Raw genomic sequence first — 22,610 nt, 5'->3', positions numbered from 1 at the left:
TGTATATATATCCATATTTGGATGATTATGAGAATAATATGTATATGAGGGAATGCTAGCTAGCTATACGTGCTTTTCCACCATACTGAGGTAAAAATTCCATTATGGTGCAACGTGAGCGTTAGACGCAATCGTCGTAGCCCTATATAAATATAATAATTTATATAGGGGATATGCGCGTATATATATTTATACACCGTCTTTTCCACCATAATGAGGTAAAATGTCATTATGGTGCCACGTGAGCGTTAGACGCAAGCGTCGTAGCCTTGTGTGAATTTTCTATTTGTCTTTGTTGTTTCAAGAAAATTCATATAAGGGATATGACGAGTGTAATACATACATATTTTATTTTAGCCTGAGAGGCTGTATTTTATTGAGCTTTGGAGACTGGCCGGGGCTAGTCATGAAATTGCCAGTTTTTGTGTTGAGCATTTTTGAGCTGTCGCATGCAGCATATTTTCTATGGAAATGTAAATTGGGAAAGCATAAATATTTTCATTAAATTTATGTTTTTTGTCCACTCACTCTAACGATTTCAAATGTTTTCCCCTGGGCTCTTCGTTTTATAAATGCCCAGTTGCAGGTTAGCATAGTGAGGCCAAGCGTACCTGGTGAAGAGACATAGTCAATAGTATAGCTTCCGCTCATTTCTATTTATTTCTAGTTCCTCTCCTCTCAAGTAGAGTTGCTCTGAATATGTGGTTGTTGGTTATAGGATCATTTGTTAGATTAGTGAATCTATATTGGGAGATGTTGTGATTTGTGGGGAGCACGAAGGCTCCAGGAGTTAAGGTTGGAGTTGGAACTTTTAGAAGTGTTTGCAGGTGTTTTTTTTTAGGAAGGGTTGTCCATTTTCAAGGGAGGTTATGCCGAATTTTCGGTAAATTTTCCTTGGAGGTGGTCCCCGCAGAATTTACTTCGAGTTTCAGGGTGAAATTCGGGGTGGGTCCTGATAGGAACAATTTCTCGAAATATGTAGAGACTAATTTAGTGTCAATACTAACAAGTTCTTTATCTTTAAGGAACCGTAGCCTAAAAAAAACACTAGCGAAAGAGAGCACAAAGCGAAGAGTCCTCCCTCCTGTCTAGCGGCGAGCTCTTTCGCCATCGTCGGACGGGTCTCTATTGCATAAACAGGTTTATCGATCAACATCTCATCGTTGGATCGAGTATTGTGGTGGCAAGTTTGGAAACAAGGAAGAGAGAGACCAAAGTGATGGCCATACTTTGGATCGATCCTTTCTAGACAGGCCGACAGCGAGGGTTTGGGGTGCAGATGTGACTGAGAGGTTGCTTTGTCGTGGTAGCTTGGGTGGGTATGGTATCGTCGTTGGATTCGTCCTGATCGGGTTTGGGTTTGATATGTCGGGGTCGTGGTATGATTTTGGGTGTTAGATACGATTTGGGGTAGATCCGAGTTGGGCATCGTCATGCTAGCTGACGACAAACGGTGGTTTTCTGACGAAGTTGGTGGAGCGGGACAGGTAATGGTCTGTTGGCGGTGGTTGGAGCAGGATTTGGCTCCATATCCCCACCTCATTTGTATCTGACAATTCCATTTACAAAAGTTTGAGAGTAGCCGTCTCAGCCCTTTATTAAAAAAGAAACCATAGTCTTCAAATAACAAAATGTTATAAATTTACTCACTTTAAAGCCTTTTAAATAAATAGATCAAACGCTCATAAGAGGCGTCACTCTTCAATGTCTCTGGTTGTTTCTTTCAATTTTCCTTCAACCTATTCCCAATTAGATGTGCATGTCTATCATTTTCTCGTCGAATTGGCTAATGAAACATGACTAGACCAATGACCCAACACCGGTCCTTATGCATTTTTTATGTCGTTTGGCATCTATCCATCCCTCTCTTTTTTCCTTTGAAGCTTCATCTTATAACCCTCGCTCTCTTCCATCTCGTGGTGACGTGTATTTCAAATTTTGCATGGTGGAAAAAATTCCCAGAGATATAGAGACCAAACCAGAAGGATACTGATGGAGACAAAGCTTCATTATTTACGAATCATTAAAATTTGATTAGCAATAAGGATTTTTTTACTATACATATGTGTATAGTATAAATCAAGTCGTGAGTCCTCTGATTATTTTAAATTTTAAATTGCTAAACGATCGAACGGCTCACGGCTTCTGTATAACAGCTGAACCTATTAATAAAACCCCAAAGCTGAGGAAACGATGACAGAGATAGAAGCAGCAAGTACAGTGATGAAAAACAATAAATGTCCGAACTTTCCAAGCTTAGAAGCCATCATTTCTTACTCTATGGAACCTGAGAAAGCCACCGTTACATCCTCATCCTCCGCCGCAAGCAACATGAGGGCCAAGAACACCACCACCACTACCACCACCATCGCCGCCAACAACGACCAAACAATCGTTCACTGCAATGCAGACGCTGGCCTTTTAAGTGAGTTTGAACAGTCCACTGTGTCTGGTAAGTCCTTCAACTACACGAGATCAACCATCAATGCACCGCACTCTGTCCCTGAAGAGCGCATAACCGCTTACTTCTCCAGAATCCAAAGAGGCGCTCTTGTGCAGTCTTTTGGCTGCATGCTTGCAGTTGATGAAGCAACGTTCAAGGTCATTTGCTACAGTGAGAACTGCTTTGACCTTTTGGGTTTGAATGTTAGTTCTTCCACGTCGAAACAAGTAAAGACTCTGATTGGAGTTGATGCTAGAGCCCTGTTTATACCCTCATCCGGGGATTCACTGGCCAGAGCGTCTACGGCCAGAGAGTTGTCATTGTTGAACCCAGTTTGGGTGTATTCCAGGACTACACAGAAGCCATTTTATGCTATATTGCATAGGATTGATGTTGGGATTGTGATTGATTTGGAGCCTGCTAAGTCCCGTGATCCTGCATTGTCCCTTGCAGGGGCTGTGCAGTCCCAGAAGCTTGCGGTGCGGGCAATTTCGAAGCTGCAGGCTATTCCTGGAGGAGATATTGGAGCTTTGTGTGACACTGTGGTGGAGAATGTTCAGAAGCTTACTGGATATGATAGAGTCATGGTGTACAAGTTCCATGAAGATGATCACGGGGAAGTTGTGTCTGAGATCAGAAGGGCGGATTTGGAGTCCTATTTGGGGTTGCATTATCCTGCAACGGATATCCCTCAAGCGGCTCGGTTCTTGTTCAAGCAAAATCGGGTGCGGATAATTTGTGATTGCAATGCAGATCCTGTTAATCTTGTCCATAGTGAAGAGCTAAAGCAGCCTCTATTGTTGGTGAATTCAACTCTCCGGGCACCACATGGCTGTCACAGACAGTACATGGCCAACATGGGCTCGACTGCGTCACTGGTTCTGGCGGTTACTGTGAATAGTGCTGAATCAATCAAGCTATGGGGGTTGGTGGTGTGCCATCACACTTCACCTCGCTACGTTCCTTTCCCTCTTCGCTATGCTTGTGAGCTTCTTATACAAGCATTTGGGCTGCAGCTCAATATGGAGTTTCAGTTGGCATTACAATTGGCCGAAAAGAAGATTCTCAAAACACAGACTTTGCTTTGTGACATGCTCCTCCGGGATGCTCCATCTGGTATTGTAACTCAGTCTCCCAGTATAATGGATATTGTGAAATGTGATGGGGCTGCGTTGTACTATAATGGAACATGTTGGTTGATGGGTGTCACACCAACTGAATCACAGGTTAAAAGTATAGTTGAGTGGCTGCTAAAGAATCATGGGGACTCTACAGGCCTGAGTACTGACGGTTTGGCTGAAGCTGGTTACCCTGATGCAGCTTCACTAGGGAATGCGGTATGCGGTCTGGCTACTGCTAGAATCAGTTCAAATGATTTTCTGTTTTGGTTCAGATCTCAGACCGCCAATGAAGTCTTGTGGGGAGGAGCTGAGCATGATCCACATGATAAGGATGATGGTGAAAGAATGCACCCAAGAACATCATTCAAGGCTTTTCTTGAAGTAGCGAAAAGTAGAAGCTTGCCTTGGGAGGTGTCTGAGATTAATGCCATCCACTCTATACAGCTCATAATGAGAGACTCGTTCCAGGAAATGGAGGAAACTGGCCTTAAGGCAATAAAGCATGCTAGTCCTAGTGGTACTGCGAAGCAGTCCCAAGGCATGGATGGGATCAGTTCTGTGGCATGTGAAATGGTCAAATTGATCGAGACAGCTCAAGTTCCAATTTTCGGGGTTGATTCAGAAGGTCTCATCAATGGATGGAATGCAAAGATAGCTGAATTGACAGGATTAGTAGATAGTGAAGCAATGGGGAAGTCCCTTGTTAATGATATTGTTCATGAGGACTCGCGTGGAGATGTTGAAGGTATCTTATCCAGAGCGTTACAAGGTAAATCCATTGTTACATGTATACATGTCTGTTAAGATACGTTGGATTAATTTGGACTTTCGGATATATATCCTTATTGTGAAACGTTTTACTCTTTCACATGTATTCTCAATCGTTGATTTTTATACAATCCAGGTGATGAAGACAAAAATATCGAGCTGAAACTGAGGAATTTTGGACCTCCTCAGCAGAACTCAGACGTATATATTGTGGCCAACAGTTGCACAAGCAGGAATCGTGCAAATAATGTTGTTGGCGTTTGCTTTGTGGGTCAAGACATTACTTGTGAAAAACTTGTTACGGATAAATTCGTCCGCTTGCAAGGGGATTATAAGGCTATCATACAAAGCCTTAACCCATTGATTCCACCAATATTTGCATCTGATGAGAATGCGTGCTGCTCTGAATGGAATGCAGCAATGGGGAAGCTGACTGGTGTGACAAGAGATGAGGCTATTGGTAAAATGCTCCCTGGGGAAATATTTGGAGACTACTGTCGGTTGAAAGGCAAAGATTCAATGACTAAATTTATGATTGTATTATATCAAGGAATCAGTGGGCAAGAAATTGAGAAGTTTCCGTTTGGTTTTTTTGATAGAGAAGGGAAGTATGTTGAAGTGCTCTTAACAGCAAACAAGAGGACTGATGCCAATGAGAATATAATTGGTTGCTTCTGCTTCTTGCAAATATTTCAGCCTGACCTGCAGTCGGCCATGGAAGGACTCAGACAAGAGGATAGTAATTCTTCTTCAAAACTTAAGGAATTGATTTACATGCGCCAAGAGATGAAAAATCCTTTGAATGGTATCAGGTTTACTCACAAACTCCTTGAAAATACGATTATTTCTAGTTATCAGAAGCAATTTCTTGACACTAGTGATGCATGTGAAAGACAAATCATGGCAATCCTTGAGAATATGGATACGAGGAGCATAGAGCAAGGGTGAGTCCTCTTAATCCGTAGCTCTTTTATCTCTCTTTGTGTCATTACTTTTGAGATATTCTCTTTTGAAGTTAGCAGTCTCATTATTATATAATGTCGATTTGCTTTTACCAAAATAGTTTGAAATAATTACATTATGAAATAAGCCTGATGTTGGTGTACTTATGAATCTGTGAGAATAAGCCTGAGTTGTTATCTTGGTTATAACAGCAGTGTGGTGCTGAACATGGAAGAATTTCTCTTAGGAAGTGTTTTGGATGCCATTGTGAGTCAATCAATGATCTCACTGAGGCAAAGAAATGTACAGTTTTTGCATGAGGTTCCAAACGAAATTAAATCTCTATATTTGCATGGCGACCGAATCAAGCTTCAGTTGGTTCTGTCAGATTTCTTGCTTAATGTGGTGCTTCATGCATCTCCAAATGGCTGGGTTGAAATCAGAATTTCACCAGGTCTAAAACTAATAAAGGACGGCAATAGCTATATCCGTTTACAGTTCAGGTACCTCAACCATATTTAGTCATATCATGATTATGCACAACTACTAAGCTCTAAGTTTTTTTTTTTTTTTTTTTTTTTGAGGTACTTCTTTGACATTATGCCTGCCAATATTCTTGTGCATGTAGAATGACTCTCTCTGGTCAAGGGCTTCCAACTGCACTAATCGAAGATATGCTTGATGATGGAAATCGATGGACTACGCAAGAAGGGCTTGGGCTAAACCTATCCAGGAAACTTCTCAGCAGAATGAATGGTCGAGTGCAGTATGTTAGAGAGCATGATAAGTGTTACTTCCTCATTGACATTGAACTTGGAACAAGGAAAGAAAGGCAGATGATGTTACTGACACAAGCAGATAAGAGCGCATCACCTTGAATTTTCATCTAAGACTACTGATATGGTATTAGGAAGGTTAGCTGTACCGAGGTAAATAGTAGTTGTACCAACTTATATGTATAATACTATAATGAATTAAATTCAGTTTACTCCCTTGTGATTTGAAGGTGACTTCATGTTAGTCCCTACACTTTTATTTTCATCAGTTTACCCCTTGAACTCTTCAATTTCTGTCTGCCGTGCCCAAATTCTCATATTCCATTTGAATTGACCTTTAATTATCAGCGGTTAAGGTCCGATTTGCCTAAATTCTAGATACTGGCCTCACAATTAAGGTTAAAATTATCAGCAGTTAACGTCCGATTTAAACATAATATAGGACATTTGGTCACGCTTGAGGAAAATTCAAAAGTTTGAGGGGTAAGCTGATGAAATTGAAAGTATAGGGAGAAATAGTGTTGCCATGCAACTCTAATAATCACATGAATAATGTATCCATTTATTCATTATACATTATACACATTATATTATAGTAGAATTAAATTCAGTTTACCCCCATGAAATAATAGATGCAATCTTTGTCTGATGATATAGAAATCCCTCGATCAAAGTAAACAGGGAAGCAAACACAATTTAGAGGCAGTTGTGAATAATTTAACTTGGATAAAGATGATACAACAGTTTTGGTAAAATTTCTCATCTCACACATTTGGATTTCCCATTTCAAGAATCCCCAATGCCAAAACATTAGCATGTTTATCCCCCGCTATACAGTTCTGTACCTGATTGCTCAAAACACATGTACCCAAAACACCTAAAGTATTTGCAGATAAATTATCCAATCCCCCATGACCAAAAAAACAAGGGACCTGCACAACTATGACAAATGCATCTGGCAGCTGGGAGAATTTGATCCGCCAATATGCTCTACCTTTACTGCACATGAAGCAAAACGCTGCCGTTTCTTCTAGAGCTCTATAGAACTACGACCAAAAGGAACTAGAAAACAAAATCCTCATGTTATGTCCTTCGACTCCTGCTTTTGTACACGATATATGAGTCTCAGCCCCCATCAAACTTGGGCTGAGGGCACTCTTTTTGAAATACACTCAACTCTTGTTCTCATCAGACCCGCAACACTTCAGGCTTGCTGATGAACCAAGGTCTGACTCCTTTGGCTGAGAAACGTGGATGTTCAAATTATTGGAGGGAAGATGTTCCAGGATGATCTACATAAAATGAAAAGATAAAAGGAATAAAATGAGAGAATCAGATAAAAACCCAAAGTATCAAGCATGCGTGTATTGTAATGTATCCACTAGTACAGTACCTCTACGTTTAACTAGTTCAAGAAGCTATTGCCAAATAAAGAAACTAGTAAACATGATGAATGTTAGAAGTTCCAAAAGGCCAGTGCTTTATCATGTTACCTGATCACCAGCCTCTGAACTCTCTGAGATAAAGAGAATCGGGCGACAACGTTTGTCTTCATTCATTAGGCTTGAATTTTGAAAGTGGGTCACAAGAGCTCCCTTCCCTTGGATTCGCCCATAAGCCAACGAAGCAACTTTCTCACTATTAAACTTCTCCCATTTCTTTCCATTGAATGCCTGCATTATAATGAGATTGGTGTACATTAATAAGGACTCTGTTTCTTGTGTGCAACATACTGGTACACATCAGTGGCTCAGCTAAAAGTAATATTTGCAGGGGTGTTAAGACTTGAGACCGACACCCCCACCCAAAGAACAAGAAAGACAAAGTACCTCATAAAATGGGATGATGTGTGAGGGAGACAGCATATTGATAAATGCATAGCCCACGTTGCACTTATTCTGCATAACAGGAATTAATCGAGGCGGTATAAGGGAAACTGAAGTTTAAATAACGTATTGAAGAAAAATTTATAGCCTGCCCTTGAAGAAACCAAATATTACCTTAAAGTCAATTGGAAGATAGAGAAAATCATAGGTACCCTTGTGATTTTCATCTATTACAGCAAGTAGCATCTTTGAGGTGTACCTACAGAGCAACAGAGTACGAAAATCATAACAATCGGCCTTAAGAAATTTAGATATATGAGAGGATTATGAAAAGAGTCTTACTTATTTGGGATATTTTTTATCATTAATGTTGTTCTACTATCTTCCCCGGTGATAATCTTATCCAAATCAAGTTGAAACTGTTTCCTGCTATCAATTTGGTTCCCATTATTCTCAACTCGTCTGCTCCTCCCACGCTCAGTGAAACCATCAATGCTTGTAGGAGGCAGTCCCATGTATGGCCCATTACCTAAAAACATGGGACTAAGCTTTGGTGAGGACATCATTTTGAAACTGGAGGAACTACTTTCAGGCACACTTCCGGGTATTGAAAAGCCAACATTTGTAGCAGTATGAGTGCCCCTATTAATTCTCAAATTCACACCCCTGGGGCCTATTCCCATGCTTCCATAGGAGGCAGGACTCAAAAATGAAGTTTCCGGTGACTCTGGGACATAACTGAGGTGCCTGTCAAATGGAATGCCAGATGGAGCAGATCCAACATGATGATGGTGAGGGGAGGAGCTGAGGAAAGAGCTATGAGGACTTGAGAATGGATGATTATGACCCTTGCCATTCGATGCAAGTTGATGTCCCACTGCTTTCTGAGGCCAAACAGAAGAATTTGTTTTTTCAAGAGTCGGACTTCCCCAAAGAAATTGTGGACCTGATAATGTTTCCACAGCTGATGATCCACTTGAAGTTGAAGGTCCAGAGGAGTGCAATGTTCCATGGAAATGGCTTAAGTTTGGCTCCGGAAATGAATGCGACTGTTGAAATGCAGATCCATGTGCTGAGTTTGTATTAGTAAACATATGATTTGAAATACCCCCCCTTCCTTGACTACCAATAGGTGCCACTTTCAGAGTGTTTGATACTTGGGGATGCAGAATTGATGCTAGTCCAGGCACATAATTGCTGTTTGTCGGACTCATAGTCCTGAAACCAGGGGATTTACTAATACCGTACATATGACTATGTTCAGTGGGGCTGTTGAACTGCACCCAGCTACCTGTTGCAAAGATGTCATTTTGTAAGAAACTGTAATACATCAAAACACTATGCAAATCATACATTGATTAGGCATATATGTCCAAGTCTCGTAGCATCTAAATTTTTACCTGGTGGAGAGTTGGTTACAGGTGAACCCACGGAATGTAGATAATTCCGAGATTCATCTTGTTCAGGGTCTTGATTCAGTTGCAACATCAAGCTAAAAGGGTAGAGAACAATTAAACAAATTAGTCCCTAAGAAATCAAATAAACCAAGATCCATAAGCAAGACTGAACAAGAAAAAAAAAAAAAAAAAAAAAACACAAAAAGTGGGTTGATGGAACTTTCTTTTTTGGGGGAGGGGTGGTCCAAAGCTCAAAATTAGAAAACCAAGAAATAACTAGAGAATAAACAAACAGAACTGTAGATTAAACAACCTTTATATAAGGTGGCATTTGAAAACATAAAATTGATGTGCCAAACAATAGTTATGTGAAATATATGACTGGAAATAGTTCTCAGAAAGAAACAAGCTTCAGTACCCATTAAAGAAAAGCTAATAACCTATATTTCTCGGGTGGTAATTAATTAAATTAAAAATAAAAAAATGCTTTATTCATCATATACTAACTACATATACGCACTTTTTACGAGCTCCTCCAGGGCGACTGGGTTCCAACTTTATGCGTTTTCCAGCTATGTCACTCCTATTTAATGACTTGAGTGCTGCTTCTGCAGCTCTGATATCAAAGTACTCGATAAACTTATGGTGTCTCTTGTGCGGCGTTTCCCTTATCTGCTTTGTAAAACAAAAACAGAAATAATGTTAATTACCTCCTATCACTGATAACAAAAATGTAAAGAAGATGATAAGGTAAACATATCACCTCTTTGACCTCACCATAAGCCCCAAATATTTGGAGGAGGTCTTCATTTGAAACTGATGGATCCAAATTAAAAGCTACCAAGGTCCCTTGATTAACATCCTTTTCTGATGGGTTATCCTGGTGTAGTACGAGACAAAGAAAATGCACAATTTAGAAAGTCTAATAAGTGTCAGGAAATAACTAGTCAGAACTGGAAAGCTGTTTGACCTTCGGTATTGAAAAATGAATATCAAGTTTCCTCCGTCGCAGTGGCTTGTTCTGTAATATGCGCATAGCAGTTCGAGCAGCACGAATATCATAATAAGATATCATCACAAAGCCCCTGTGTTTACATGCAGTGTACAGAGTTCTAATATCGCCATATTGCTACAATGTAGATAATATATAAGTCAGTAACATTACATCAAATTTGTTAAAGAAAAGAAAACAAATTGTCTGCTCAGTCAGTGAAATAAAATATATTAGCTATGCTCTTAGACCTGAGGTTTCAATACCTATAGCAAGGCATAATTATAAATGGGATATGTTCTTCTCAGTTCTTTGTAGACACTTTCAAGTTTCAACCAACAATTTTGTATAAATGTGTGAAATATTTTTGCACAAATCCTGCTTGTACGAAATTCTCTAACTTTCATAAGAGGTGCTCTATGATCTAACAAAGACCATCATAATTCACTAAATTGTCAAGTTATATTCAGGAAGCATATGCAACATATCAGCAGACTTACACAGTACTTATGCGAACCAAAGTCATACCAGATCAAATGAACATAAAAATATGAGAGTGCAGTTAAATTAATTACCTCAAAAAGTGCTCTTAGTTCTGAATCCTCGACATTACTGTTGATGTTTCGCACAAATAGTGTTCTGGAGGGATGCTCGCCATATGGATGTTCTCCAGCAACAGTTCCCACACCATTTGAAACGGCAGAATTAACCATCCCATTCCCTGTAGAACCATCAGATAAACTTACCCTTGAAATCCCAATTCTCAGACTATCCTGTGGATCACTTTCCAATTCCATGCCACCTCCACTACCAAAGAGATCATAATCTTCCAAATCTTCCAGAGACCCAGGCAACCCACTGAGGTCAAGATCATCTGCTTTGCCAGCTAAAAGCTCCTCCTCGTCCCCAGGAAGCAAGCTACCAATTGCATGATTTTCAATATCATCAATTGGATCATTACCCTCCATATTTTGATGGAATTTTTTTAAGCCAGATGAGAGATCATCAATAGATTGGTGGCCATTTTCCACATCATTCAAGTTCACTGCAATAACACATCTTTTAGCATTTATACTAAACTTGACGATGGAAATCTTAACAAAATGACTCAGACATACACTTTGGATGTGGAAGTACAGGTAATGAGCTAGAGAAAAGGGTAGCATCACTTGAGGCATGGTGGGCTGATCCAGATAAAATCCCCCATGCTCCTCCACCCACCAGCTGAATTTTAGTAGAACCTACAAAGACAATTTAATAGACACGTCAATCAGAAAACAAACACAACATAGTCTGTTGGGAATATAATACAGAATATTGGGAGTTACCAGAAGATGAGAAGTTCCAAGGCTGACTCATTGCATCCAGTCTCTACCTGCAGTGAAACACCACATGAGGGTAAATAAGTTATGGCAACATAAGTAGAAGAGAAATAGAAAAATGGCAATAGAATACTAGAATATCAGAGACTTATACACAGAAAGTTATAGATATACACCCTGTGTGCGTGTGTGTCTGTGTTTGTGTGTATCATCACTAAAGAGACAAGGGAGTAGACATATGCTTCTGAATGATGAGAAGACATGTTGCATAATCAAAAGCTCATTAGCTGCTTCAAACCAAATCCAGCTGAGAAATAGAATGTTGACATGAAGCATAAATGTCGAACCCTTATTTTAAGCTACATAGTGAGCGTTCTAAGGCTACAAAACCGCAAAGAATCAAACAGAATCAAACCTTTATTATAAGCTACTTACAGAAAAGGTATAAACTTGGCACCAGAAAGGACACAAGTAGAAGTAAGCATCCGGTCAAAGAAACCAAATTCTTAGATCTTATGACTGAAACAACAAAGAAAATCTTATTATTGAGACCTGAGCGATCTCGACATTAAAATGCATTGCATATGAAATTTACAGCAAATTGCTAAGAAGGTACCCTGTCCATTCTCAGTATATTTGGAACAATTTACAGCCATGAGCTACACAACCAGCATAAACTCACAGATGGTAATCACACCTTTCCATGGGTCAACAATAAAAATAAAAACCATATTTGCATTTAGTGCATTAAAACAGAGTCAAAAGGAAAGAAGACAAATTTCATAGACGCATATTAGTGATTAGAGCCGTTAGTCCTTTGTCAAGGAAGCTTAAGACAAAAAAGCTGGAAACTTTTCAATTCAATTTTCCAAATTTACACAACCTCAAGCAAATCAAATACTCAACATGAACAAAATAGCAAACAAAACAAGCAGCATCACAATCACCTTCAACAACCCATTTGATCAAACTTACAAAAGCTCAAACCTTTATATGCAATCAACCAAATCAAAGACTCAACTCAACTCACACAACTCAACTCTGAATACCCATTTGATCAAACTTGCAAAAAAAAAAGACTACAAATTTAAGAACTAGGGGGGGTTTGATTACCTCAGAGCTTGTTCACAGTGTCAGACGATCGCAGACAGATTGACAGAGATGGAAGAAGAAGCAGGGCTTGCATGCAACTCTTGACACTTTCTCTCTCTAGAAACCAATTTGGAGCTTTAGAGAGAGAGAGAGAGTGGAGATGATTGGACAGAGAAGAGAGAGAATAAAAACTAAAAAAGGGAGGGGAGAATGATTGATTGAGAAAGAGGGAGTTTTTGGGTTTGGGGTTACGATGGTGGTGGATTTAAGTGGGGGCTATTTAAATTGATAATCCTGCTTTGTTTTGTTTGGATTAAGTTTTGCAAATTAAACAAATGTTTCTTATTTTTTGTTGAATTCTTATCCACATTATATGCTTGTACCTATATGGTAAGTTACGTGGTACTGCACACTCTGCATATTATAGCATCTTGGGAATCTTACAGTGATTAATTGTTTATGATGTTGGATTATGAAGGTGAATTTTGACAAATTCTGGATTAGGGGATTGCTAAAAGGGGATAAATTTTTTTAATAAGGCACATCAACATTTACTCAACCATCACGTCTCTAGGATCCCCAATTCAATATTTACAATGTATGGGTGCACTTTTCATTAATGTATTGGATAAAAATTAATCAGTGTATCTGATGTTCATCTATCGTGTAATTGATGTTCTAGTTTGTCGATTAATAAAAATTTCTAATTCGATAAGCTTTTAGATCTTACTTGATTTAGACGTAATTGTTGTTTTCTTTACCGTCGATCTTTGTCTTCAACATTGTACATTACATCAAATATTACACTTTGCATGATCACTTAAAATTTCATTTAATAGCTTGTTACAATATATCGTGAGTGGATTCGGTATTAATGACCTTATACATATTCTTTTTCGGGATTAAACTTCATTTATATAACGTGACGTAAATAGTGGTTGTGACAATTATATCAGTGGTAAATGCTTGTGACACCCTGTAGTTTGTACCTAAAATCAGTTTTGTCTCTCACTTTTTTTTTAAACTGGTATACCCCTATATTTTGAATTCTCGACTAATTTGCCCTTGTCGTCAATTGACCGTTAAAAAAGACTGTTAAGTTGCTGAGATGACCGGTCCTGCGATTCCAACTCAGCTAGAAACCTGCAACATCGATATAATATGTCCAATATACCCCTGACTCTAGTGACTTTTAAAACCAAGAACTAACCAGCTTTGTGAGACGAGCTCGATGCTCTCCAGCTTTGCAGGTCCTTCGGCAAGCCTCACCGGCAGCGCCGACGAAGAGGCGACGAAGAGGCCTTCGTTGTCGTGGCCGCAGCCGAGGGCGACTTTGGGGACTTTGGAGCGGCGGAAGGTGAGGGTTTCGGTGGAGAAGTCTCCGAAGGTAAAGGAGTCGTCGTCGTAGGAGACTTGGTAGAGGCAGGTTTTGGACTTTGAGCTGCAGCCGAGGGAGTCGAGGTGGCAGCAGAGAGGGGAGGAGCAAGGGAGGGAGGAGAAGGAGGATTTTCTCGGGTCGAAAATCGGGTCGGTTTGGGAGTAGCAGCGTTTACAAGGGGCGCATTGGAGCCAGACGACTTCGGAGCCGGTGTCGAGGACCATGTAGAGGTATTTGGGGGAAGAGCCGACGCCGATGCGGGTGAAGTACTCGCCACTGCCTTGGGAGAGGCCGGAGACGATGGAGGAGCTGAACCCGGATGAGGGTGGGCCGGGTCGGGTGCGGTTGTAGGCGAGGGAGGTGAGGGAGTTGAAGCGGAGGGAGTCGCGGCGGAGGCGGAGGTGGAAGAGTTGGGAGGGGGTTTGGTTGGAGGAGAGGGCATCGAGGTGGTGGAGAGGGAGGGAGAGGGAAGATGGGTCGGAGTCGGGTTCGGATGTTTCTGAAAAGGNTTCGGGTTGGGAGAGAGAGGGGGTGGAGGGGAGGGGGGAGAGGAGGAGGGTGTGGTGGTCAAGGGCGGCGGAGGAGAGGGAGAGGAGGAGAGTGAAAAAGAAGAGATGGGGGGTTTTCTTCTCCTCCATTTTGTTTGGGCAGTGGGGAAGTGGGGAGATGAGGGAGAAGAAGTGAGAGAGAGAGTGAGAGGCCGGAGAGGCCGGAGACGATGGAGGAGCTGAAGCCGGAGGAGGATGGGCCATTGCCCCTTGGAGAATTGGATCTAATCTCTTCTACTTGCAGAACTGAGGTTAGGAAACTTGGTTTAGTGGCTAAGTTTCGATCTGGGGCTTTGTTTTGGTGGACTGATTTAGAAGTCGATGATTCAAAATGGGTTTTGAATTGCTCTGTGGGTAAAATTGTCATCTCAATACCTTGGTTTCATACATGTGTCAACATGTTAGCCACGTCAGCTACATAACGGGTTCAATTGACAACAATGGCAAATCAGTCAAAAATTCAAAGTATAGGGGTATACCAGTTTAAAAAAAAAGTGAGGGAAAAAACTGATTTTAGGTGTAAACTACAGGGTGTCACAAGTATTTACTCCTTCTTTTAATAATAAACAAATTTGATGAAATGGTATGGTTACAAAGAAACAAATAGAAATCATTTTACCTTCTAGAGGTGAAGCCTTAATTTATTTGAAAGCATAATTTGTTTTGCCATCAATAGCAACATAGTATGATACCAACTCGAGTTTTGAGAGCCTACGTTTTGCTCGTTTAGAGAAACTTTCCTTAAATGGATAGGCATATTGAAAAAGTTTGCTTTAAACTTTCTAATGTCGACTCATGATCACCCAAAGACACCCTTTGGTCATGGACAAAGAGAGGTGCAATGAATTCGAAGCATGCAATTGTTTCCATAGTTTCTGTAATGATCGTTCACTTGAACAATCCATAGTGTGTGAACAACTTGCTACTTAAATTTAGGCTATATTCTGTCCAAAAAAAAAAATTTAGGCTATATGATTAGTGATCCAAACAAGCTTGTAAGCTCATCTTTTAGAATTGAAACGCCATCTAAAAATCTCGACAGATCATAAAACTATACAACAATTTTTTAAAGATCATAACATCAACATAACACAAATAATTTATAAAATTGATCATACGTGATTACGCACTCATGTACAAAAAGTATGGAACAATACACAAAAAAAACTATTACTTTACTTAGTGTGTCGTCTTGAGCATGTTGAAATTAACTATAAAATATTCAAGTGTCATATATATCCACCATTATATATGCTTATGTGCTGATGATAGTTCTGCATAAACGAGAAATTTTAAATACACACTCTTAATCTCTTAATACACACCGATATTATTTTATGTTTCTATTAAGATTTTATAGGTAAGCTAAATGACCAAAGCATACATCTATTATTAAAAAAAATAAAAAATAATCGCGCTAGAAATATTCTTTTAAACGTCTTCTACCCTAAAATCGTCAAAAACACGTTTTCTCCCCTAACCTCAATTCTTCTCTACAATTCATTTAGGTTGTTCTTTTTTTCTTTTTTTTTGTATCCTATCAGATTTAGTTTGATCATACATATCATATTGTCAAGTACTACATCTTTGCTTTAGTTTAATCTTGCAGATCATATTGTCAAGTACTGTATCTTTATCACGACATATTTTATCGAATAACTAGCTATCTATGTTTAATAGCTACTGTACTTATACAGTTGTACTAGCTTGTGAATTTTGAAAACTTGTATTGGTGATTTAGAGTTGGGATATAACAATAATTATTTGATTATAAATCAAACGATGATAACAAAAAATTTATAGCAAAAATTAGATGAAATAATATGTAAAAAGAGGTACCAAATAGTAAATATATATTAATTATATTAAATAACAGAATATTTCATAAATTAAGGGCATTTTAGGCAGTTTGAGATGTGTATTAAGTATAATACTGAAATGAAAAACTTCATAGGGGGTGTATTAAGTAAGAAGTGTGTATTAAGATATTAGAGGTGTGTATTTAAAATTTCTCTGCATAAACTGTAAAAAACAAGAAAAAAAAAAATAATATATATATATATATTCTTTAAAATATCTTAAAAGTGTGTTAATGTCCTTGAACCGTTATCCAAGTGTACAACTCAATCAGAAGCCTAGTTTGATTCAGTGAGAGCCCAAAATGCAGAGAGCTTCCATTCTCTGTTCTTCAAGTCCACTCCTCCCCACTTTCCCACCCACGACTCATAAACTGGCTGCCGCTTCCCTTCAAACTCGGCACCTTCGTCTCGACTCAGTTTCCTCACCTCTCCGACTTCCCCTGAATCCTCTGCACAGTTACCGCCTTGCCCTCCCTCCTCTACACTCCACTGGTAAGCTTCCCACTTCACTTTACTGTGTTATTTTGGAGACATATTGTTGATGGGTTTTGTTTGTCTCAGTGTTTTGCATACTGGGTCTGCTTAAATTTTTTGTTCTTGATAGCTTTAGAAGCTAAAAAATGGAGGAGTTCAGTAAGTTTGAGTCCAAGTTCATATTTTTAATCGAAGTTTACAGACATATGTATAAGTTTACCCACCAAAGACATGTTTTTGACTCTGATGCTGTATGAAAGTTTGATACTTTAGTTTCAAGGACCATGGTATTGGTTTCTAATAGCTTTAGAAGCTGAAAGGTTAATCAATTCTCTACATTTGAGTTGAAGTTCATATTTTCTGTCTAAATTCACAGATACAAACTTGAATACATTTGTCCATATAAGAAAAGCTTTGTGTTTGATGCTGTGAGGAAGTTGAATACTTTTAGGGCCAATGATTGTTTCATAGGCTTGTTCTATTGTTTCCTCATAAACTATGTTGGTGGAGTTACTCTAGGAACCAGTATATATGATCTGTGCAATGTTTAGTAGTTGCCCAATAAAAGTTTGATTGTATATTTGCCACTTCAGCCACTGAAGAGATTGTTGAGACTGCTGAGGCGGAGTCAGGATTCGTCAGTGTTGGTTATGTGGCCAATGTCCATGGGCTTCAAGGAGAGATTCGTGTGAAACCTAGCACTGACTTTCCTGAACTGCGGTTTGCTGAGGTAAAATGAGCCAACTGATTTGCAAGGTTCCCTTGACTATTATGATTTACTTTGTTGCTAATTTGATGTTTTTGTATCAGCCTGGAAGAAGATGGTTGCGACAACAATCACTAGGCCAAGAAAGGGTGCAAGAAGTGGAGCTGGTGGAGGGAAGAGGACACCCTGGCCAGAAGAGTTGGATACTTAAGTTGAGAGGAATTGACGACGTGGACCAGGTGAGCTTCTTGTGAGCTACAGTAAATAATGTTTTCTGTTGTTCATATATTTATTCAGTTGTCTCTAATTTTCGATTACAATCCTTATTAGTCATGAAATGCATTAAAATAGGGGGATTAGCCACTTGGGTTTTAAAAGTTTGTGTTCTTCTCTCTCTCTGATACTTTCTTTTTATTTTATCTACATGCATAAAACATTGGATTTAACCTAATTGTGAAACATTGACATGTTAGATAAAAGAATTTTAAGATTAAGCTTCTCTCGATACTCTCCTTTGTCCTTGAGAATAATGAAAACTACTTTGCATTTAGAATCATAAATCTCATGTGTTTGTAACCATTGATGTTTCCAGGCTAGGCAGCTTATTGGTTCAACTTTACTTGTGAGGGAAGAAGATAGGCCACAGTTGGAAGATGGTGAAATCTATACTCGTGATCTTGTCGGAATGAGAGTTATTCTCAAGGTTTGAAAATGACTGTATCTTATAGATATGGGCATATGGCTTTGTGCACATATGTATGTGTTTCTTACAGCAATTTTCATTTGTATCCCTGAGGTCCACTTAAACCACTATGGTCTTATACTCATATTCTTCATTCGGGACCTGAATTTTTTGCATCTGCTTGTGTGTCTGCTAAAATATGCACGGTCAATTTACACGCACATATATATTTCGTCATCGTCTTTTCATTGAAAAGTCTGTCCGACTTTTGTGACCAGTCTATATTGTTTAACATCATAAATTGTGTTTTTGCTTTAGGAAACAGGTAAACCTGTGGGAAACGTGGTTAATGTTTTCAACAGCGGAGCGAGTGATCTTCTACAAGTCATGCTGGATTCATCGTTTAATATTCTTGACTCAACTGGCAAGCCAAAGCCAGCAGGAACAACATTATCTGGTCACCTTGTGTTGATACCATTTGTCGAAGAAATTGTTCCAGATGTTGATATAAAGAGAAAAGAAATGCAGATTACACCTCCAAAGGGACTCCTTGAACTAAATTTACGCTTTGATGAGAGGTCAAAGAAAGAAAGGCGCCAGATTGTGAGGCTCACTCTCTTGTTCTACCTACTAAACAATTATTTGTGGTTACAGAAGTCTGAATTTTTCGAAAATGGCAGAATCTAAATTGCATTGTGAATTTTTTTTTCAAGCTTTTCATTTAAAGTATTACTGACTGAAAGTCATACCTATTGGTTATTTTGTTAAAATAGATGTAGACGAGCAATCAGTAGGATTTTGGTGAGCTAAAGTTTTTAAGAGAGCTACTAAGTGCTTACTAGTTCAAGTCATTGTATCTTTTAGAGGTTGACTAATGTCCTGTTGATTTCTTTGATGTGGTGTTTTTGCCTTTACTGATTCATCTTTAGTAACATTTCAGGAATGGAAAGAGAGAAAAAAGTCTCAGAAGCGCCTCATAGCAGCAAAAAAGAAGCTGTGTGAAATGGATCAAAAACATGTGTTTGATGGGTTAAGATTTGGAGAGAAAGCACAACGGAGCTTACTTGCTGATCAGATTGTCAGTGTTAATTCACTGTTGCTTCAACAAGCTCTAGATAATGTAGAGATACATTCTAAAAGGTGAGTCTGATATCTTTATTATCTGATTCATGAAGGAGAAGCAATGTGTTTTCTGCTTCTTGCGGTTTAAACCAAAATGGATTTCACTATCAGTCAATAATATCTGATCATAGGAATCTGCCTCTCCTGGCTTGCAACATGTTAGTCAGTACTGGTAATGCTCCTGCTTGGGTAATATGCTCTTGCAACTGAGCCTAGCAAACCAAAGAAGAGAACCAAATTTAGGTATGGCTGCGAATGAAGCTGCTGAAAACAGCACCAAAAGAAGTCTTGTTTAATTTAGTTTAATTTTGTCTAGTTTGAAAGTCTTTTAATTCGATAGTTCCCCCAGAAAAGTTGGCGATTCTGATTGAAGAAAGCAGGTATTTGGAACGTAATCATATATGGACATAAATATATAATTTTGTTAAGACAAAAATATGATAGAGTCATTTACGTAAAAATATGTTTTCTTTAGCTGAAATTGTGCTCTCACTGTGTGGTAGAGGTCTACTCTACCGCCAGATGTATTTTCATCTAACCTATTTCTGACTTCTTGATTCAGATTGAATGTGACTGAGATGGTCAGTGTGCTTAAAGCAGAAGAAACGAGCAGTACTCTGGAAATATCAGAGAAATGTCTCATTTCTTCTGCAAGCGAAGATAAGCTGGGTACACATTTCCATTATCAACAGACGGGAGTAGATCTTATATCTAAAGGCAAGGTTGCCATTGCTTTAGTTGTAAACAATTCCGACGACCCAGAGAACTCGATGGTTTCCTTTCAGACATTACTTTGTGACGATCAGAGATTCGTAAAGGTGATAGTAGCTCTTTATTTTTCTTGTAGGGTTTTCCTGATCATTTAAAACACACACACAGATATTTTTATCTATTTTTGTTTGCCGTTTTTTACTTTAAATTGTAAGATGTGCAACGAATTTGAAATCACATCGGGCTCTGGTTGGAACCTTGTTGTTTGTTTCAGTTCCCACTTTAGTTTAGACTATTCACACAATATGGACACTGTTTCTCAACTACAGTTGAGGGGTCAAAACTCAAAAGAATGTCACACATTTTGAGATTTTCTTTTCCTTTGAAGATACACACTTGACCGCATGGATATTTTACTGATAATTATGCTCTCATTTCATTTTAAAACTTAGTTGACTACTTATAGGTTACTAATATTCGTGTTTCAGTACTGTTTGGATAGTTTTACATGCATGAGCTAATGAACATCTCTTGTTGCAGATGGAAGATCGTGCCTCAGTTCCTTTGATTTTGGTTTGTTCAGCTCAGAAAATTGATTCTTTAAGGATGCATTTCTCAGAAAATGATTACTTTGGCTTTGACTCCGAAAAGGTTTGTGGTTACACATCATCCCATCAAGAGTCGCTCTTTACAATTATGATATAGCATTGGCATGGTATGGGCTAAAGCAGTATTAATCACATAGTTCCCACAAATTTGTATCGTGCCCATATTCAATGGAAACAGTACTGCCCACTGCACATGCATGAACTTCCTATGTGAATCCACCTTAAAGCAATTTCTTTCATTGTTACATTCTGATCACACTTGATTACACTGATGATATAAGGTGCCATTTGTTTATTTATTTCACAGAAAAATCTCATTCTGTGTTGGATTTGAATTGAAATGTGGAACTAGTTCTGATACGTAATCCAACCAAATCCCTGTTCGAATGGGTGTGTAGCATAGAAGTTTAAACTGATCTCTTTATAGAACACGTGCCAAGGTTGATCAAATACTTTTTGATCTTTATCAGATGCCAAGCTGTCTTGTCTTATATCCTGCGGTTGATCTGTAGTCGGTGTTTCTTACATTCTCTTTGGCCTTCTCACAGGTCCAATTCTTCGAGGAAGAGAAACTTCCAGTTGTCAGCAGTTCAGTGGAAGATGAGAAGAAGCATAAGATTCTGATGAAATCACCTTGGGAAATTCTCCAGTCACCAGTTGGATCAGGAGGAGTTTTTAGCTTGCTTTCTTCAAACAATGTTCCAGAGAATCTAAGTGAAATGGGTGTCGAGTATATTGAGGTTAGTGAAATTCATTACATAGTGTAGAGGTTCAATTGCTCACATTGTAATACATAGAGTTCAGAAATGCATTTATGGTCATCCTTTTAGCGTAATTTTTTTTTCTCGACTCATTGCTTCTGTGTATTCTATCAGATATGCAGCAGCCATCCAAGAAATATAAGTCCCAACTCACTACTTCTCGGGTTTGTTAATACGAGCAAAGCTGATATCGGGATCCAAATCTTCAAAGATACAAACGACTACGAAGAGAGTTTCAACATGATATTCACAACAGACTATATGAAGAAGCTGACAAAGCAACTCGATAAACTCCAGTTCAGTGCGACCACAAAGCAAAATGCGCATGTCGAGATGGTGGACAAGGAGTGGGTTGATGTTAACCCCAGTTCTCCCAACTCATATGAATTTGATTGCACCATTTACAGCTCGTTAAAGGCCTGTTCTTTCGACAAGCTTTGTATAATGGAGGTCACAAAGTGAACTTGCAAACCAAAATACTGTTTTTTGAATGAAAATCAATAGGCAGTAGTATACTTTGTAATAGAAATAGGCACAAAAGTTTTAAGCAAAGAGGAATTCCAAGCTTTTAGAAAAAATAAATCTTCCAGTGCTAGGATTCAAACTTGGAAGAAAAGAAACAATTTCCAAGCATGTGTAACACCAGATTTGTTGTTAGGTCATCTGGTTTAATAGTAAATAAATTTTCCGGTACCAAGAATCGAACCTGAAAGTAAAGAAAGATTTTCCAAGCATGTGCTACACCGGATTTGTTGTTAGGTCATATGGTTTAATAGTATTTATTACTTACTACACGGGTTTAAAATCCAAAAGGAATTCCAAGCTTTTAGCAAAAATATATTATATTCCGGTGCCAGGATTCGAACCTAGAAGAAATATATCATTTTCCAAGCATGTGCTACACCGGATTTGTTGTAAGGTCATATGGTTTAATAGTATTTATTACTTACTACACGGGTTTAAAATCCAAAAGGAATTCCAAGCTTTTAGCAAAAATATATTCCGGTGCCAGGATTCGAACCTGGAAGAAATATAACATTTTCCAAGCATGTGCTACACCGGATTTGTTGTTAGGTCATATGG

At 38.8% G+C, this 22,610-nt stretch overlaps 4 protein-coding genes across 4 annotated transcripts; 2 read left to right on the top strand and 2 right to left on the bottom strand.

Moving 5' to 3' along the window:
* The first annotated feature begins 2,193 nt into the window (after positions 1-2,193).
* On the top strand, positions 2,194-6,152 carry LOC101300894 (phytochrome E-like). Its single transcript, XM_004295371.1, has 4 exons — positions 2,194-4,333; positions 4,469-5,276; positions 5,487-5,777; positions 5,903-6,152. Exons 1-4 carry the CDS (start codon positions 2,194-2,196, stop codon positions 6,150-6,152), a joined length of 3,489 nt encoding a protein of 1,162 aa, XP_004295419.1.
* A 545-nt stretch (positions 6,153-6,697) lies between these two features.
* Positions 6,698-11,623, bottom strand: LOC101300608 (protein MEI2-like 2-like). Its single transcript, XM_004295370.1, has 12 exons — positions 11,593-11,623; positions 11,383-11,505; positions 10,840-11,309; positions 10,244-10,402; positions 10,037-10,153; positions 9,794-9,945; positions 9,277-9,368; positions 8,219-9,167; positions 8,051-8,135; positions 7,880-7,948; positions 7,544-7,723; positions 6,698-7,342 (listed from the first exon to the last, which is right to left on the bottom strand). Exons 1-12 carry the CDS (start codon positions 11,621-11,623, stop codon positions 7,223-7,225), a joined length of 2,547 nt encoding a protein of 848 aa, XP_004295418.1. The 3' UTR covers positions 6,698-7,222.
* Positions 11,624-13,860: 2,237 nt separating this feature from the next.
* LOC101300327 (protein ASPARTIC PROTEASE IN GUARD CELL 1-like) lies at positions 13,861-15,474 on the bottom strand. Its single transcript, XM_004295369.1, has 2 exons — positions 15,408-15,474; positions 13,861-14,555 (listed from the first exon to the last, which is right to left on the bottom strand). Exons 1-2 carry the CDS (start codon positions 15,472-15,474, stop codon positions 13,861-13,863), a joined length of 762 nt encoding a protein of 253 aa, XP_004295417.1.
* A 1,238-nt stretch (positions 15,475-16,712) lies between these two features.
* Positions 16,713-22,261, top strand: LOC101308845. The gene is made up of 10 exons (XM_004293612.1): positions 16,713-16,955; positions 17,531-17,667; positions 17,748-17,882; positions 18,236-18,346; positions 18,644-18,928; positions 19,266-19,465; positions 20,010-20,265; positions 20,699-20,809; positions 21,315-21,506; positions 21,642-22,261. Exons 1-10 carry the CDS (start codon positions 16,766-16,768, stop codon positions 21,987-21,989), a joined length of 1,965 nt encoding a protein of 654 aa, XP_004293660.1. The 5' UTR covers positions 16,713-16,765; the 3' UTR covers positions 21,990-22,261.
* The last annotated feature ends 349 nt before the right edge of the window (positions 22,262-22,610 follow it).

This window comes from Fragaria vesca, linkage group LG3 (genome assembly GCF_000184155.1).
Source record: "Fragaria vesca subsp. vesca linkage group LG3, FraVesHawaii_1.0, whole genome shotgun sequence".
NCBI classification, from domain to species: domain Eukaryota; kingdom Viridiplantae; phylum Streptophyta; class Magnoliopsida; order Rosales; family Rosaceae; genus Fragaria; species Fragaria vesca.
Note: the sequence above shows the minus strand (reverse complement) of the source record. Positions and strands in the feature narration are given on the sequence as shown.

Bases quoted from the DNA above. Each gene is read 5' to 3' on its own strand.
- LOC101308845 (XM_004293612.1), top strand. From the start codon at position 16,766: ATGCAGAGAGCTTCCATTCTCTGTTCTTCAAGTCCACTCCTCCCCACT. The intron at 18,347-18,643 runs GTTTGAAAATGA...TTTTTGCTTTAG, and splicing joins GAATGAGAGTTATTCTCAAG to GAAACAGGTAAACCTGTGGG. The intron at 20,266-20,698 runs GTGATAGTAGCT...CTCTTGTTGCAG, and splicing joins ACGATCAGAGATTCGTAAAG to ATGGAAGATCGTGCCTCAGT.
- LOC101300894 (XM_004295371.1), top strand. From the start codon at position 2,194: ATGACAGAGATAGAAGCAGCAAGTACAGTGATGAAAAACAATAAATGT. The intron at 4,334-4,468 runs GTAAATCCATTG...TATACAATCCAG, and splicing joins CTTATCCAGAGCGTTACAAG to GTGATGAAGACAAAAATATC. The intron at 5,277-5,486 runs GTGAGTCCTCTT...TGGTTATAACAG, and splicing joins ACGAGGAGCATAGAGCAAGG to CAGTGTGGTGCTGAACATGG.
- LOC101300608 (XM_004295370.1), bottom strand. From the start codon at position 11,623: ATGAGTCAGCCTTGGAACTTCTCATCTTCTG. The intron at 11,506-11,592 runs GTAACTCCCAAT...TTGTCTTTGTAG, and splicing joins TTGGAACTTCTCATCTTCTG to GTTCTACTAAAATTCAGCTG. The intron at 11,310-11,382 runs GTATGTCTGAGT...GTGTTATTGCAG, and splicing joins TGTACTTCCACATCCAAAGT to TGAACTTGAATGATGTGGAA.
- LOC101300327 (XM_004295369.1), bottom strand. From the start codon at position 15,474: ATGGAAACAATTGCATGCTTCGAATTCATTGCACCTCTCTTTGTCCAT.